General features: G+C 43.1%; 1 protein-coding gene across 1 annotated transcript in view; it reads right to left on the minus strand.

The window, feature by feature from the left end:
• The window catches only part of LOC110002411 (GDNF family receptor alpha-4-like), a 22,425-nt gene extending 4,524 nt beyond the window's left edge, over positions 1-17,901 (minus strand). Inside the window, exons 1-6 of the mRNA XM_065959065.1 lie at positions 17,585-17,901; positions 4,553-4,828; positions 4,330-4,410; positions 2,260-2,605; positions 1,554-1,663; positions 429-563 (exon numbers count right to left, since the gene is read on the minus strand). Coding sequence (XP_065815137.1) covers positions 429-563; positions 1,554-1,663; positions 2,260-2,605; positions 4,330-4,410; positions 4,553-4,828; positions 17,585-17,627 — 991 coding nt within the window. The 5' untranslated portion in view covers positions 17,628-17,901. The remainder of the gene's footprint in view (positions 1-428; positions 564-1,553; positions 1,664-2,259; positions 2,606-4,329; positions 4,411-4,552; positions 4,829-17,584) is intronic.
• Positions 17,902-18,117: the final 216 nt, after the last annotated feature.

The raw sequence follows: 18,117 nt of genomic DNA on the forward strand, positions 1-18,117 counted from the left end.
AGGTGTTTCTCACAGGGACAGATGTTACTCACGGGACAGGTGTTACTCACAGGGACAGGTGTTACTCACGGGGACAGGTGTTACTCACGGGACAGGTGTTACTCATGGGGACAGATGTTACTCACAGAGACAGATGTTACGCACAGGGACAGGTGTTACTCACAGGGACAGGTGTTACTCAAAGGGACAGGTGTTTCTCACAGGGACAGATGTTACTCACAGGGACAGGTGTTACTCACAGGGACAGGTGTTACTCACAGGGACAGGTGTTACTCAAAGGGACAGGTGTTACTCACAGGGACAGGTGTTACTCACAGGGACAGGTGTTACTCAAAGGGACAGGTGTTACTCACAGGGACAGGTGTTACTCACTGGGACAGGTGTTACTTATGGGACAGGTGTTACTCATGGTGACAGATGTTACTCACGGAGACAGATGTTGTTGGTAAAGTGTCCCAGGAACGTTTCACACTCGTCTTTGCGGCTCCCGCTGGAGGAGCAGGTGCACCACGGAGCCACGCTGGACGTGGAGTTGTCAACGTAGTTTGGAGTCATTGTACTTCCTGCAGAGGAACCGCAGCAGGCCTCAATCATCATTAAAGATTCATTCAGCTCGGGCAGGTTACACTGTACTGCTTCCTGAAACACTAATGGACGATGCACCGCCTGTATGCTGGGCTCATGTAAACACAGGATGATGGTGGTTAGGCCAGCATTGGGACGATAATGTTCTTGCTGGATGCTGGATTTGAAGCGCTTTAATAAATAAAAGTGTGTTTGTGCTGAGGCTTCATTAGAGGTCCTCTGTCCCCCATGGAGCTGTGATTCCTCTTTACTGACTTTAATCAAAAACTTCTGTCTCTAATGACAGATTGTTTTTCTTAATCTTGAACTTTTGTCTTGTACTTTATAGATATTATATGAAGCTCTAGCGTATGTTCAGTAAGGAAGACTATATAACTGTCATTTTCTGGGGGCTGTCATTGGTTAATCAGCTGTCTCGTCAGCGGTACTCACCTAACCAATGGCATGGTGTTCCACCCTTATTTTCAACCTATCATCGTTCTGCTCCCCTTTTAAATATGATTCTTTCTCTCCCTTAGTCCCTTCATGTTGAAGTTTCGTGCGCCCCTCCACCTCCCCAACACCGCCATCTCGCAGAATCCTTATCCATCATTTCTTATCCCATCTGGTCTCATCAAGTCATCAGCTTCACCACCACCAGTGTCTGGACTCCATGGGGGGGGATCTATTCTGCCGTTGCTAAGAATTGTCATTCCACATATCGCCCACCCCATAGAGTCCAAGCGCCAAAATGATTTCTGTCAAGAAACATTTCCATATTTCACTGTAATAAATAATTGTCTTTAATCAATTGTCTCTCCTGATTGAACTGTCTTTACCGGTTCTGAGTTTATGAATCCAGCCTGTGGCTATTTTTCACACTTTGTTTCTGCTCATATATATTTTCTGATCCACATGCTCCCTTTATTTCATTTTCCCTTCCTCCATTGTTCTCTCCTGTCTGTGTTACTTGTCAGGTGTGCACATACCTATGAGCCCTGTGTAGGCGAGGAGACAGGCTCCATGGTCTTTGCGGCTGCAGCCGTTGGCAGATGTTTCAGACGGTTCACAGTCGTACTGAAACTGAGCGAGACGAGACCTGAGAAACAGCAGTTAGTAAAGTAGTTAGCTCATTCTTTTGGATCTCTCCTCTCTGATGTAAGTTTTCCTTTAATTAAGAGTTTCCCCCTCAGACATGGAGATCTATCGCTGCCCGTGGTGAGGACTGGACGCATTGGACTGTAATGTGAAAGTGATAGTCATATATTTCATCCCTCAGACCTGGGATCATTAAGAATGCCCTCAGAGTGTAATGGAGCTGTGAAAACTAATGACCAGAGGTAGCTCTGATCCGTTGGCTTCTTTATCTGAGCTCAGTATTTCATGTGTTATTCCAACAGGCTCTGTGGGGTCTTCTAACCAGATGTGGTGGGAAACTTCAGGGTAACACAGCAAGCCAATCCATTGATTGGATGACCATATAGCCATAGGACATAATAATACATTTAATTTATAACAAAGAACAACTTGGGAGCACGGTATGTGAGTTTACACAAAGAGACTCAGCTAACCTGGGAGTGATGCAGATATGGTCTACTTTAAGAAAGAGGGGTCATTAAACCTGGACTTCATAACAATATGTTAGTGTGTGCATAAGAGACCAAATGTATGAGCAGTAACTTTCATATGTCTTACCTGCACACATAGTCAGCATTGCAGATCCCCATCTGTGTGATGCAGTTTGGTTTGTCTCCGCTTTCATAAGAGCAGCTGGGTACAATCGTCTGCCGGCGACGCTCTGCACACGCCGTGTCTGTACACGGGCAGAAGAGCAGTTCATGTGTGTAATCGGCGGGTACGCGGTCAAAGAACCTGCGCAGCGCTTTGTTGCATTTAGGCCGGTTGCAAAGCCCCGACTTGGCGGTGGGTTTGATGCAGGCTGAGACGTACTCTGTGCGGAGCTTTTGGCACAAATCGTCCACATTGCAGGCCTTCGCTGCATCCAGGCAGCGGTTCACTGTCGTCATGCCAACTTTAGACTCTGTGGGAGGAAGGGGGGGGGGGGGGCAGAGAAAAGCAAGATGTTAGTGATACAGAGTGAACAGGTATTAGTGATACAGAGTGAACCAATATTAGTGATAGAGTGAACAGATATTAGTGATACATTAGTGACCAGATATTAGTGATATATGGTGAAGAGATATTGGTGATACCGAGTGAACAGATATTAGTGACAGAGTGAACAGATATTAGTGATAAAGAGTGAACAGACATTAGTGATACAGAGTGAACAGATATTAGTGATACATTATTGAACAGATATTAGTGATACAAAGTGAAAAGATATTAGTGATACAGAGTGAACAGATATTAGTGATGCATTATTGAACAGATATAAGTGATAAAGAGTGAACAAATATTAGTGATACCGGACGAACATATATTAGTGATACAGGGTGAACAGATATTAGTGATAAATAGTGAACAGATATTAGTGATATATAGTGAACAGATATTAGTGACACAGAGTGAACAGATATTAGTGATACAGAGTGAACAGATATTGGTGATACATTAGTGAACAGATATCAGTGACACATAGTTAACAGATATTAGTGATACATAGTGAACAGATATTAGTGATACATTAGTGAACATATATTAGTGATATAGAGTGAACAGATAATAGTGACACAGTGTGAACAGATATTGGTGATACATTAGTGAACAGATAAAAGTTATGAAGAGTGAATTGATATTTGTGATACAGAGTGAACAGATATTAGTGATATATTAGTGAACAGATATTAGTGATACAGGGTGAAGAGATATTAGTAATACAGAGTGAACAGATACAGAGTGAACAGATATTAGTGATGCAGAGTGAACAGATATTAGTCATATATGGTGAAGAGATATTAGTGATACATAGTGAACAGATATTAGTGATGCAGAGTGAACAGATATTAGTGATATATAGTGAACAGATATTAGTGATGCAGAGTGAACAGATATTAGTGATATATGGTGAAGACATATTAGTGATGCAGAGTGAACAGATATTAGTGATATATGGTGAAGAGATATTAGTGATACAGAGTGAACAGATATTAGTGATACATAGTGAACAGATATTAGTGATACAGAGTGAACAGATATCAGTGATATATGGTGAACAGATATTAGTGATACAGAGTGAACAGATATCAGTGATATATGGTGAACAGATATTAGTGAAACTTTATGAACAGATATTGTATCTTTCATCACAAGAAGTACACTGAATTGAAAGTCAATATCCATATCCTTTACACTTACACATACATTTCTACAAACAACCAAACAGTGAGCATACTGAATATATAGGTTTATATATATTTAGTATGCTCACTTTTTCAGCAGCAGAAACAAAAAGCACCCCAAATGACAGATGCTGATTTGGCCGTGATTACATTTGTCATTTTTACTCAACTAATAAAAAACATGTACAATACTCACTGGATTAAAACCACAGATGTCCTCCTCAGTTATTTCAAATTATCAGAGGTCCCCAGGTTATACTAATCCTGTGTGAAGAGGTCTTAAGTCCAGACAAAGGAGTCTTCGAATAATTTTTAAAGAAATCCTTGAAGCTGGAGTTCTGTTTTGATGAAAGGGCCTACTTGTATAAGCGTGTTTGGGGACCTCTGCTGGTTCTGGTCTTGTATTTCTGGCAGAACAAAACCTGTTCAGAGGGTGAAATCTAATGAAGGTCAGGGAACTTACCAGCTGCTATAGAGGCCAAGCGGACGTAGTCGTACTCCCTGTGTACAGGCTCATAGGGAAAACTCTCCACCAGGTTCAGTCCTGAGAATAAAACATCCCAGTTCATGAGTCTACGTATTTATAGGCTCTACCTTTATTAGTCTGAACAAGCTCTGCTTCTTGAGCTACATGCATTAATAAAACAAAGATGGGACTGATGAATATTATGAAAATGAAAGCTGACCGTGCATGATGGACTGATGAAGGCTCCAGTAGATGCTGAGGCAGTTCTTTTCTTTCTTCATGCCTCGTTTGCACTGGCAGCCTTGTAAGGGGCTGGACAGCAGGGCTGACACTGCATTGGCACACTGACTCCTGGCACCAGGACCCAGCTTCACGCTGCCATTACCCGCCACACACTGCCGCAAAGTCCGCAGACGTGGACTGCAAGTCTCATCACCCGAGCATGAGTCTCCGGCCAGCAAGCAGTCTCTACCGGCCTGGATCACCTCTAACAGAGCTGTGAGAGATCCAATGAGAACAGAGAAGAGACGGATGAGGGGACGGAGCATGTTTGATGAGAACACACCAGAGACACTTTGTGTGATTGACTGTGTGCAGCAGTCTATGATCAATACAGTTACAGTACCACTCAGTCTTAAAGGAAACCATCAGCAGGATCTGTTCTTACTGATATATAAACCTACAGACGAACATAATGCAAAGTCTTTGGTTTGTGGAAACATGAAGAGATGCTCAAAGTAGTTTGTTTGTCTTTGTTACAGTCCAGTTTCTATTAAATACATAAAAATGTTTTTATTAATCCACTGTCAAAGTGACATTGATAATGAGCTGCTGTACTGAATAAAGGCTTTCCTAATCTGTCTTCTTATGACTGGATCTCAGATATGCTGATATTCACTACTACCGCTTAATCAACCAACATCTACTCGATGTTTCTAAAACGTTTACTGGTGTTAGCCGCCATGCTATGGACCATCTTTGCAGGTATTCCTGGTCCAAATGAGGACTCCTGACTTTGGTTGATCCCTGACTATTCATCGATGACATTTCTTTGATTTGATTTGTTTTGTCACATTAACCCTTTAAGACTGATCGTCACTCCATTCAGATAATTAGAGGAGAACTTTCTTTGTTGTGACTAAATCTCTCACATCTCACCCTGACTCCAGAAGAACCCCTAACCCCAACCTAACCCTAATGGCCTGAAGGCTGACTCGTTCATATATTTTTCTTCTTATGACACATTGTAAGTGAGTAATGTGTTCATATATTGAGTTGTCTCTGATAGACTCTGATGGACTCTGATGGACTCTGATATGACTCTGATGGACTCTGTTGGACTCTGATGGACTCTGACAGACTCTGACGGACTCTGACGGATTCCGATGAACTCTGACGGACTCTGACGGACTCTGACAGCACAATGTGTACTTATTTTTATTGTGAAAGAATGGAAAAGGTTCATTTTCAGTTAAAAGTTTCTGATAGTTGGACTTCCTGCTTTTCTGTAGCGGAACCAGACTCATGTTGAACAGACAGAAACCTGGATCAGAACCAGACTCATGTAGAATAGGCAGAAACCTGGATCAGAACCAGACTCATGTAGAACAGGCAGAAACCTGGATCAGAAAATGGTGAAATCAACAGCAAAGTGAGTTTGTGCACAGATGTGACGTCTTTCATCTGAGTCTGAGAAATATAAATAAAATCTCTCTGTGTAAAAGTATTCTGATGTTAGCACGAGCTAAAGCTAACACACGCTCCATATTGAGAGGTGAGTGACTGATCCAGAGATAGCCTCATTAGGAAAATGGAAATGACAGGTAGAACACCTTATGACAGAATATCCCCCCCCCCCAGATTACAGGACCAAACAGTCAGATGATGTATCAGGGACCAAACGAAGATGTTCATTAACGATCTTACACCTTATTCATCAGATTGTCACTGATCGATCGGTTTTCAGTCATATTAACAGAAAGTATTCTGCAGCTGCTCTCAGTGTCCCTGAACAGATTTCTGCTTCAGCAGCTGACTTTAATAAAAACATATTTTCTTGTGTAACGGACATTTTATCGACCTGTCATGCAGCAATAGCTTTTACATAACCCTGATTTTACACGTCAGTATGTTTGAAGTGTAGAAATTAAGCAGCGTAACATTTCCTTTTGTCATGGAGCTCAACATCCAATAAAGACTTTGTGGAGTTAGGTGGAGGTGGAGGTGGTGGATTGTTAAAAAAAAAAAACCTGCCACTCATCCTTTCAGTTGTCGTTCGGGTGAACCACCTGTGGTGTTATTGTACTGCTGCCAGAGAGCCGTATCCTGAGCAGCCATCAGGGCTGGTTTCATGCAGCATGTTGTTCACAATGTTTGTGCCCATTGAAGTGTTGCTGTGGCTCCACAGGATTCCTTTCTCTCCAATATGAAACATGTTTGGTTTAAGGACTGTGCTCACAGGTTATTCAGATGTATTCCTGAGCATGACTAGACCAATAAGACGACACGGTGCATTCATACCACCTCTACATTTTTCAATTTCATGCTTCTTTAATCTGCAGACACTTCAGATATCTCAGCTTCTGTTCTGATCTCTAAATCACACCGACACACTCTCCCTTAAGGAGAAGAGAAAGAATACTTTTGACTTTCTGTCAACACGGTTTAATCCATTAAACGAGGCTGGATCTGAGTTCAGAGCGCTCAGCTGAAGAGCGCCTCGCTCACATCAGGAGTTATCCACACGCTCATACACTATTCAGCACACGTCAGCTAAGTGCACCCAAAACAGAAATGTGGATACAAAGAGACATCAAAACCAACGCCAACGCCCTGGAAGGCCAGATGGTCAGTTGTAAATTGACGGCAGAGATCCCGGGCCTTTCCTGCTATGTGTGTGTCACACTGTGCTGCCTGGACAAGAGCTGGAAGAGACTCCATACATCATGAATGCAAATGAGCTGTTTGATTGGACATTTCCAATGAGTCTGTCTCAATGAACCAGTGGGCTCAGCCAATTAACCATGTCAGTAATCAATGTGTTTGCAGGCTCAGTGAAGTCCTCAGGTTCCTGCCACATAAATCACCAGCTGATTGGCTGATCAGTTACGCTCGCGCTCCGACTTAATGGTCCACTTCAGGAGAGATCAAATGGAAAATCAAACTTAATGAAGCTGTAATGTTTGTGTGTCTTCAGCCCAGTGAGGCGGGCGGTAGATGTGTCGGTGCACTTCATGTGTATTTTCGTTTCAGTGCTCTTTACATTTGTAAATGATCTTCATAGTTTTAATGTTTACTGCCAAACATCGGCTGTTTGGCAATGTCCAATGTCTCTGCAGAGCCTTCTGAAGACTTTTTGATGTCTCTCCTTAAAAACCTGGGACATGAGACAGAAAAACATCCATCTGCATTCATAAAAAAAGAAAAGTGAGCTCCGCAGCCACACTCCATGGAAGACGTCAAAACACAAGTGTGGAGACCCAACTGTTGATTTAGCTTCAAAGATGCCATGTCGCAGACACTGAAGCTTCAGTGTTTAGCCGCATCCATGATGTGACACCTGCCATCCAATCACAGCCCCCCTCATCAGACATACCTACAGAATCAAAAGTGCTAAATACCACTGAACTAAAAATTGTTCATGGAAGGTGTTGTTCCATTGATTTGTGGATAAAAACCAAGATAAGACTAAAAGAGAAATGATGATGTTTCTAATGTTTACGCAGACGTTTAATGGAGATGTCTGCAGCCCAGCTCATGTCAGAGCGTTTGAGTTACAAAACTGAGTAGTAGAATCAGTTCTCTTCTCTAAAAGTATGATTTAAATCAACTCAATCAATGGAACGTGCTTCAGACTGGCACACATCTCCTGAATGAGACAAACATTTGGTGGCTGGATGTTTTAAGCAGGAAGGTGTGACTGGATGGTGCTCAAATACTGAAACAAGTAGAACAACAGTTTCTGTGCACTCAGAGGAATGTTAGAGGAACAGTGGCAGCGCTGCTTTAACAAAGTGATTAAGTGTCAACCTCCTCTCGGGTCTGATGTTGTGGCAAGGCCATAATACCTGCCAGCTGTGGCTGTCACTCAAGAGTCATTACAGGAGGGGGGCGGGCCAAACATTCCAATACATTGACTGACAGGCACTTTCCCTGATGGGGTTGTTCTGTGCCTCTCCCTCCATGCCCCCAGTCTGGTGTCAGCAAAGACATGAATCTTCAGAGCCGCCTTTTCAGCTGATTGCCTTTGTTGTCATTTCCTTTGCTTGTTTTCTAAGGCAATAAATCAGGGGGCTTTTTACCATGTTTTTTAATTTTATGGATCCAGATGCACACTACACTGGTGATGTGAAACGGCTGTCTGTTCTAGCTGTAGATTACTTCAATGTGTCGCATAGCCTCAATGAAGCGTCAATGAACGGTTGGCTGATATCTCAGAAGCCCTGAACAAAAACTCTGTTTTCCTCCTGTGGTAACGAGTCGATTCTGCTTGTTTTCTCCAGATCTTGACCTATATGACCTCAGAGGTGCAGAAACACAAACAGAAACTAGTTTAACTGATCTCACTAGTGTGGCCAATGGCAGAATGGCATGTAGTTGCCTGGCCTATAACAGTGACTACTCTCTGTTTTCTAGATCACCAGTAAATCATGTTGTTATTATAAGCTTTGTTATCTGGAGATAATTCATCCATTATGATGAGAACACAAGCTTTGTTATCTGGAGAAAACAAATGAAATGAATCATCAAAAACAGATATCTGAAGAGAACTTGAGACGACCAGAATGTACCCGTTTAGTGAAAGCTGTCAGGACTTTGTTTGGTCTGCAGGACGATTGGACTAAGGTTTAGTTACAGGTACAGATACCTGCATGATAACTGCAGATTGAGCTGTCTTCATATCTACAAGCACTTCTTAAACTCTCCATGTTTATCTGACACCATGATGATAACAACATGTGGTCCATTCTGTGGGGGAGACCCCGGTTACAAGTCCAGGCATCAACATCGGTTTTGGAGGGATTTGATTTTGTGTCTCTGTTTGCCTCAGATATCTTTAAGTGGCATCTGAAACCACGCCATTAAAAGAACGTCGCACAGCTCGTTCTAATGGGTAAACTTCTGCTCCTAGCGAGGAGATGTATTCTGTTTCAGTGGATTCAGGAGAAGCCTCCATCAGTTACACAGTGGTACAGAGAAACATTTAAGGTTCTTCCTATGGAACACCTCAGTGCTAAATTAAAGGGCAATAACAACTTATTTTATAATATTTGGCAACCCTTCATAGATTATCTTCCCACTGATCTGGTTGGCTTATTGCAGAAAGGGTGTCCACACTTTATCTTCAAAAATACATCATAGTCATGTTTTTTCCCTTTGACATGTAATTTAGGTAGATAAGATTGTATCTGATATGATATATGTTATTACAACCCATGTATGTTATTATTATTTTATTTTTTTTATTTTTTTAAATATATATATATTAAAAAAAAAAAAAAAAAAAAAAATTATTCAGTAATTTGGTTACATCTGTGCTGTCTTGTTCTGTGCTTGTTATGTTTAAAAAATGAATAAAATATATATTAAAAAAAAAAAAGAACGTCGCGACAGAGATCGACATTAAGATGACAGAAAGTGAAATGTGTGTCAGCGTGACCAGATGTTGTTAAGGTACACCCCAGAGCAGAGGACTCTGTCAGTCACCAGGGCCCCCGTGGGACCAGAACAGTGACCTGCTGTAGCTCAGTTACAGGCTCCCTGTTTTAAAGGTCGCAGTGGGGTCAGACCCCAAAAGGCGACACATGGACACCAAAAGGGGGGTTAGGGTTAGGTCTTCAGTCAACACAGGCTGGAGAATCACTAAAAGACAACAAGTAAACTCTTCTTTAACCTCTGCCTCATCGTCTGTCCAATGTGACTTGTGAAAAGTAAAAGTCATTCCTGCAAGATCTAAACCGCGAGGTCCTATTGGTCACCGTCAGAGCTGTCGGCCACACTGACATCACACTGTTAGTGATGTACAGTCAGCTGATGTGCAGAGGTCAGAAAAAATATAACGTATACACACACACAGCGAGGGATGAACACTTGACATGAGGCGACATGAGGGTTAGCTCCATGCTCACACAGGTCACCATGTGGTGGACTCTGAAGCTTCAGTGTTTATCCAGCTCTGCATGGGTCTGTAAACCTTTCTGTGTTCTAACCTCTCTCCATTTTTCAAAAGCATCTCCAATATTGATCCTAGTTTGAGCACGTTTCTGCTCGTGGAGCTTATTAGAAACATGCAGAGGCTTTTTAGGTCGGGTACAATCACTTCTATCTGAACCACTTCTCTTGCCCACTTCCATCACTGCAACACCTGTTGACCTGATAACTGCTTTCATATCTGGCAAACCGAGGGGCGTCCAAAACGGCCGTGTGGGGGGTAGCCTTAAAACCACCTACCTTCTCTGGTCCAAACAAATCCAGAGCATTCAGGAGCAGAATCTAAAGTTAGAAGGAGGACATACTGGCTGCTGCATCTTTCCTTAATGTGAGCTCAAAGTTTGATGAGGAGTTTCTCTGCGCAGTATTACAGTTTCTTTGCTGCATGGTTCTTTGTGTCTGACTAACAGTGAGCTGAGGTGGCGTCCTTTCCTGCATGGAGCAGATGTTGTAAATCCACTGCAGCTCCTGCAGACAGGTGCCCTCCAGCCAGTTCCTGTCTGCTGCTTTGGTAATGGCGTGTTCCCTTTCCGTTAACAGTGGTCCAACTTCTGTCATCGTCACATTACAAGGTGACACAGAAGAACACGAGCTGATGAATGAGCTCAGCAGGAAGCTTGGGGGAACATTATATATTATATTACAGTAAACCAGAGCGGCCCCAGTAAAGATGGTCACTCATCACACGTATAAGCTGCTTCACATTATTTCAGTCTAGAGCCAATCAAAGGAGACTTTTGAATCTGACACTAAAGGACGATCAGCGACTGTGGAAGATAAAAGATTCAGTCTGTAATGAATCATTGCTGCTGCTCAGCGTTGGACACTCGGGGGTTAATGTTGGAGCAGAGGGGGGAGGGGGTTAGACATGACTGTTGACTGAGTGCAGGACGATGTGTCCAAACGTTCTCACTATCGTGGAGAGACAAACTCTAAAGCTTGACTCCACGTGTGTCCTGTTTCTCTTTCACCAAACTACAGACAGAAGTTATTTAAACACCCGTTCTACTAAATGATGGCGTTCATCATTTCTCTGGAGAGTAACTCTACAGACAACATAAATATTTATTATATAATAATGTATATATCAATATATGACCAATGGAAAAAAGAGATTTGCCATTGGCATTGGACACTGACATTTTCTGTCCCTTTGTTAAAGTCCTGATCCTCCACAAGACCCGTCCATCTACCCCGACCAACTTCTAACGAGGTCGCCCGACATCCTGCTTTGATTGGCTCTCTTTAAGGCTCTCTGAGGCTTATACTCAGTTAGTGTAGAGACTCTGAGGCTTATACTCAGTTAGTGTAGAGGCTCTGAGGCTTATACTCAGTTAGTGTAGAGACTCTGAGGCTTATACTCAGTTAGTGTAGAGACTCTGAGGCTTAGACTCAGTGTAGAGACTCTGAGGCTTATACTCAGTTAGTGTAAAGACTCTGAGGCTTATACTCAGTTAGTGTAGAGACTCTGAGGCTTAGACTCAGTTAGTGTAGAGACTCTGAGGCTTAGACTCAGTTAGTGTAGAGACTCTGAGGCTTAGACTCAGTTAGTGTAGAGACTCTGAGGCTTATACTCAGTTAGTGTAAAGACTCTGAGGCTTATACTCAGTTTAGTGCAGAGACTCTGAGGCTTGGACTCAGTTAGTGTAAAGACTCTGAGGCTTATACTCAGTTAGTGTAGAGACTCTGAGGCTTAGACTCAGTTAGTGTGAAGACTCTGAGGCTTATACTCAGTTGGTGTAGAGACTCTGAGGCTTAGACTCAGTTAGTGTAGAAACTCTGAGGCTTAGACTCAGTTAGTGTAAAGACTCTGAGGCTTATACTCAGTTAGTGTAAAGACTCTGAGGCTTATACTCAGTTAGTGTAGAAACTCTGAGGCTTAGACTCAGTTAGTGTAAAGACTCTGAGGCTTAGACTCAGTTAGTGTAGAGACTCTGAGGCTTATACTCAGTTGGTGTAGAGACTCTGAGGCTTAGACTCAGTTAGTGTAAAGACTCTGAGGCTTATACTTAGTTAGTGTAAAGACTCTGAGGCTTATACTTAGTTAGTGTAAAGACTCTGAGGCTTATACTTAGTTAGTGTAAAGACTCTGAGGCTTATACTCAGCTGGTGTAGAGACTCAGAGGCTTAAACTCAGTTAGTGCAGAGACTCTGAGGCTTAGACTCAGTTAGTGTAAAGACTCTGAGGCTTAGACTCAGTTAGTGTAAAGACTCTGAGGCTTATACTTAGTTAGTGTAAAGACTCTGAGGCTTATACTCAGCTGGTGTAGAGACTCAGAGGCTTATACTCAGTTAGTGCAGAGACTCTGAGGCTTATACTCAGTTAGTGCAGAGACTCTGAGGCTTATACTCAGTTAGTGTAAAGACTCTGAGGCTGATACTCAGCTGGTGTAGAGACTCAGAGGCTTATACTCAGTTAGTGCAGAGACTCTGAGGCGCATAACAGAAGACAATAATTTAATTTGTAGGGCTCAAACAACCATTTCCAGTCCTTCCTTTTTATTGTGGCTAAGACGAGGCCACAAACTGATTCCACTGATTTGATTAAGTGAAGAGCCCCTCCAAGGCATACAGCTTTAGAATACATTTCATTGGAAACGATGCGCTGCCATAGCTCAGCCTCTATATGCTGTAGTCTGGAAACACAGATAAGAAACGATCCCATTTACTGGCTGAAATGCAGCGTAACTCACTCGCCTGTGCATGTAAACAAACAATGGAAGAGTCATTAAATGATATAACGTTTGAGGCTGCTCTTATTTCAATTTAATAATGGTAATACTGCTGCGTATAGAGCATGTGGACGGCGACAGATATCCAGAAGAAGTGATCTCATTCATCCTGTCTGTCAGGAAACCTGGAACCTGTGTTGGGAACAGCAGAGCTGAAGCATCAATCAAAAATAGAGCTGATGACTGTTTCTTCACTTCCTGTTTGCACTTCCTGGTTATTAAAGCCAGCGATTCAAAGAGGAATCAGATACGTCACTATTTTAATCAAAGAGAAGTTCAAGATGAACTCAAGGACAGAGTAATGAAAACATTCATTTCAAACCCAGAGAACTTGATGAAAAACCTTTCCTTTGACCTTTTGTTGCTTCTGTTCATCTTCATGAACCTCGACCCCCCCCCCCCCCCCGATTCAGTAGAGTCCCAGAAACACAACGAGGCAGCAGGAAGTGGAGCTGCAGGGGGGGGGGGGGAGCAGCGTACACGATTACTGTATCATTTTCACCTTCCATATCTAATCCTGCAGATCAATAGCGATCTTAAACAGAAGGCTGTGCATATTTAAGGGACCCCGTCTCCGTCTGTTGAGTGAGGGTGAAGACCACTACTTTAGTCTTTCTCAGGAGGGGCAGTCGCTTTGTTGCCTCCTCGTCTCTCTGCTGGATGAAACCCACCAGAGTATTAAAGAGGATCTTCTTACACTCAGCAGAGAATCAGAGTCCAGATCTCAGACGCTGACTGGAAAAATTATAACTGATGGGAGTATTGTGACGGGGAGGGGTGGCGTTATGAAAGACGATACTGCAGGGGAGCTTTCAGTTATCAGACCTGCTCGTGGTACCTACGGTCTCTAAATGTACTATGGGAGGTAGAGCCTTCAGTTATCAGACCTGCTCGTGGTACCTACAGTCTCTAAATGTACTATGGGAGGTAGAGCCTTCAGTTATCAGGCCTGCTCGTGGTACCTACGGTCTCTAAATGTACTATGGGAGGTAGAGCCTTCAGTTATCAGGCCTGCTCGTGGTACCTACGGTCTCTAAATGTACTATGGGAGGTAGAGCCTTCAGTTATCAGACCTGCTCGTGGTACCTACAGTCTCTAAATGTACTACGGGAGGTAGAGCCTTCAGTTATCAGACCTGCTCGTGGTACCTACAGTCTCTAAATGTACTACGGGAGGTAGAGCCTTCAGTTATCAGACCTGCTCGTGGTACCTACAGTCTCTAAATGTACTACGGGAGGTAGAGCCTTCAGTTATCAGGCCTGCTCGTGGTACCTACGGTCTCTAAATGTACAATGGGAGGTAGAGCCTTCAGTTATCAGGCCTGCTCGTGGTACCTACAGTCTCTAAATGTACTACGGGAGGTAGAGCCTTCAGTTATCAGGCCTGCTCGTGGTACAGTCTCTAAATGTACTACGGGAGGTAGTACCAAGAATTGTGAGTTGGTGCTGTACAAATAAAGATTGATTGATTGATTGATTGATTGATTGATTGATTGATAAAAATATAACATTGGTTCGTTCTCTGTCCGTCCTCTCTGCTTGTTGGTGGTCATTTTGTTCAATCACATAAATCTGTAAATGTAAACACGTAGAATCAAGATTTAATGAGAGAGAAGTCGCTCCGCTATAATAATGGAAGATGCCTTTAAACTCAGACTCATGCATCACCTCACCTCTTTGACTCCCCCCCCCCCGTCATTGCTTAACTCGGCCTTACAGACTCCCTGATGAGAGTTGCTTCTACTCTCAGTTCTGATTGTCTGATACTATAGGCAGATGAGTATGTGAAAAGTTGAACACTGTCACATTTAAGGTCAGAGCCGTCACACTGACTGACATCAGAAGAAATGTTCCCGCTCAGCAGCACATTAAAAAACCCCTCTAATGAAACACAAAAGACATTTGAAGCACTTTGATGAAGGCTGCAGAACAGAGGCAACCCACAGGAAGGAATGAACAGCCATTCAGTCTGAAAAGCTTTTAACCTCGGCTCTGCCAGATTCTCAGTGACGCTCACATTGACACTGATAGGATGGAAACCTGGTATCCTTCAGAGTGGTTGGTTTCCTGTCTGAGAAGCAGCACTGATGCTACAGGACACCAAGCTATCTGAACAAGTTCAGGATGCATTAAGTGTTGACTGATTCCCTTCTTTACAACATGTTGAATGTCAACACTTCAAACCTCTGAGCTTCGTCTCAATCAGCTGATTGATGGAAAACAAAACCAATCCAGAAGAGCAACAACCTGCAGTTCCTCCACTGTCCACTTGAGGCTGGACCTAAAAGCCTGAAGTCACATACACACTCATTCTAAAGAGCCAGCTTTGACAGGACAAATAAACATGTTTACAGCCTGCAAACAACAAAGACAACAAACAACAAAGACAACAAAAAAACAAAAAAGACAACAAACAAACAACAAAGACAACAAAGACAGCAAACAAACAACAAAGACAACACACAAAGTCAACAAACAACAGAGACAACAAACAAATACAACAAAGACAACAAATAAAGACAACAAACAAACAAGACAACAAACAAACAACAAAGACAACAAAGACAGCAAACAAACAACAAAGACAACACACAAAGTCAACAAACAACAGAGACAACAAACAAATACAACAAAGACAACAAATAAAGACAACAAACAAACAACACACAAAGTCAACAAACAACAGAGACAACAAACAAATACAACAAAGACAAAAAATAAAGACAACAAACAAACAAACAACAAAGACAACAAACAACAAAGACAAGAAACAAAAAACAAAGACAACAAAGACAGCAAACAAACAACAAAGACAACACACAAAGTCAACAAACAACAGAGACAACAAATACAACAAACAACAAAGACAACAAATAAAGACAACAAACAAACAACAAAGAAAACAAACAACAAAGACAACAAACAAACAACAAAGACAACAAATAAGACAACAAACAAACAACAAAGACAACAAACAAACAAACAAACAACAAAGACAACAAACATACTCCAGGTGGAGTAAACTCTCCAGGTGGAGTAAACTAAACTCTCCAGGTGGAGTAAACTAAACTCTCCAGGTGGAGTAAACTAAACTCTCCAGGTGGAGTAAACTCTCCAGGTGGAGTAAACTAAACTCTCCAGGTGGAGTAAACTCTCCAGGTGGAGTAAACTCTCCAGGTGGAGTAAACTAAACTCTCCAGGTGGAGTAAACTCTCCAGGTGGAGTAAACTAAACTCTCCAGGTGGAGTACGCTCTCCAGGTGGAGTAAGCTCTCCAGGTGGAGTAAACTCTCTAGGTGGAGTAAACTCTCCAGGTGGAGTAAACTCTCTAGGTGGAGTAAACTCTCTAGGTGGAGTAAACTCTCCAGGTGGAGTAAACTCTCTAGGTGGAGTAAACTCTCCAGGTGGAGTAAACTCTCCAGGTGGAGTAAGCTCTCCAGGTGGAGTAAACTCTCCAGGTGGAGTAAGCTCTCCAGGTGGAGTAAGCTCTCCAGGTGGAGTAAACTCTCCAGGTGGAGTAAACTCTCCAGGTGGAGTAAGCATCGCTCGGTTCATTTAAAGTGAATAATTCTGAATCGATGGTGAAACGACATTAAAGTCTGATTCAGGATTACTGACTTCACCTCCTCCTCAGTTCCTCTGACTGAGCTCATTAATAATGAACGCAGCAGATGTTATATATTTATATCATTCACATCCTGGTCTTTGTTAAGCAGGGAGACTGACTGACCCATCAGGGGGGTAATCACCGCAGGTGTGTTTATATAAAGACAGGTGAGCCAATAGGGAGTGAGAAATCAACACTCCAGCTGCTAGTTCCATCACAGAGCAGGAAGCAGAGAGATCATGAAGGATGTGGAAACATGAAGAGTGGAGGTGGACTGAGAGAAAACTATCCTCCTCCCCGCACACAGGAGCGCACCGTGCGGGTTTTAAACACGCACACAGGAGCGCACCGTGCGGGTTTTAAACACGCACGCACACAGGAGCGCTCCGTGCGGGTTTTAAACACGCACACAGGAGCGCACCGTGCGGGTTTTAAACACGCACACAGGAGCGCTCCGTGCGGGTTTTAAACACGCACACAGGAGCGCTCCGTGCGGGTTTTAAACACGCACACAGGAGCGCTCCGTGCGGGTTTTAAACACGCACACAGGAGCTCTTTCTGTGATTGGCAGCTGATCTCTGAACGGATATTCGTGCTCCCCAATGACGATGAGGTGAAGCAAAGGCTTGTTTTAACAACACTTTCTCTAAATGAGGGACAGGTCTTATTCCCACATCTGATGACGTCAGTAAAGTGATGACTTACCCAGAGTTAGGAGATGAAACAGATAGAGTCCCCACAGATCCATCCCGACGGTCTCAGAGAAGCGTTCAGCTGCAGGTTACCACACGGACAGAAGGTGATATCCCGACATGCTCGTGGGTTTGTTAACAAAATAAAATCCTTCAATCGTCTCTTCTTTTTGTCTTTTATCTTAAGTAGATTCTTCTTCTCTTTTATCTTCAGTAGATTCTTCTTCTCTTTTATCTTCAGTAGATTTTCATCCGTTTCCTCAGAGGCTGCATGCCATGCGTTATAACGCGAGTGAAAGTTGTCCTGCGCGCCGATCGTCTGGACCACGACTGAAGGGGGTGGGGGGGGGGTAGAGAGAGAGAGAGAGAGAGAGAGAGTGAGAGGGAGAGGACCCGGACTGAGAGGGGGGGTAGAGAGAGAGAGAGAGAGAGTGAGAGGGAGAGGACCCGGACTGAGAGGGGAGGTAGAGAGAGAGAGAGAGAGAGAGAGAGAGAGAGGACCCGGACTGGGGGGGGGGGTAGAGAGAGAGAGAGAGAGAGAGTGAG

Source organism: Labrus bergylta, chromosome 9, assembly GCF_963930695.1.
Source record: "Labrus bergylta chromosome 9, fLabBer1.1, whole genome shotgun sequence".
In the NCBI taxonomy this organism is placed as follows: domain Eukaryota; kingdom Metazoa; phylum Chordata; class Actinopteri; order Labriformes; family Labridae; genus Labrus; species Labrus bergylta.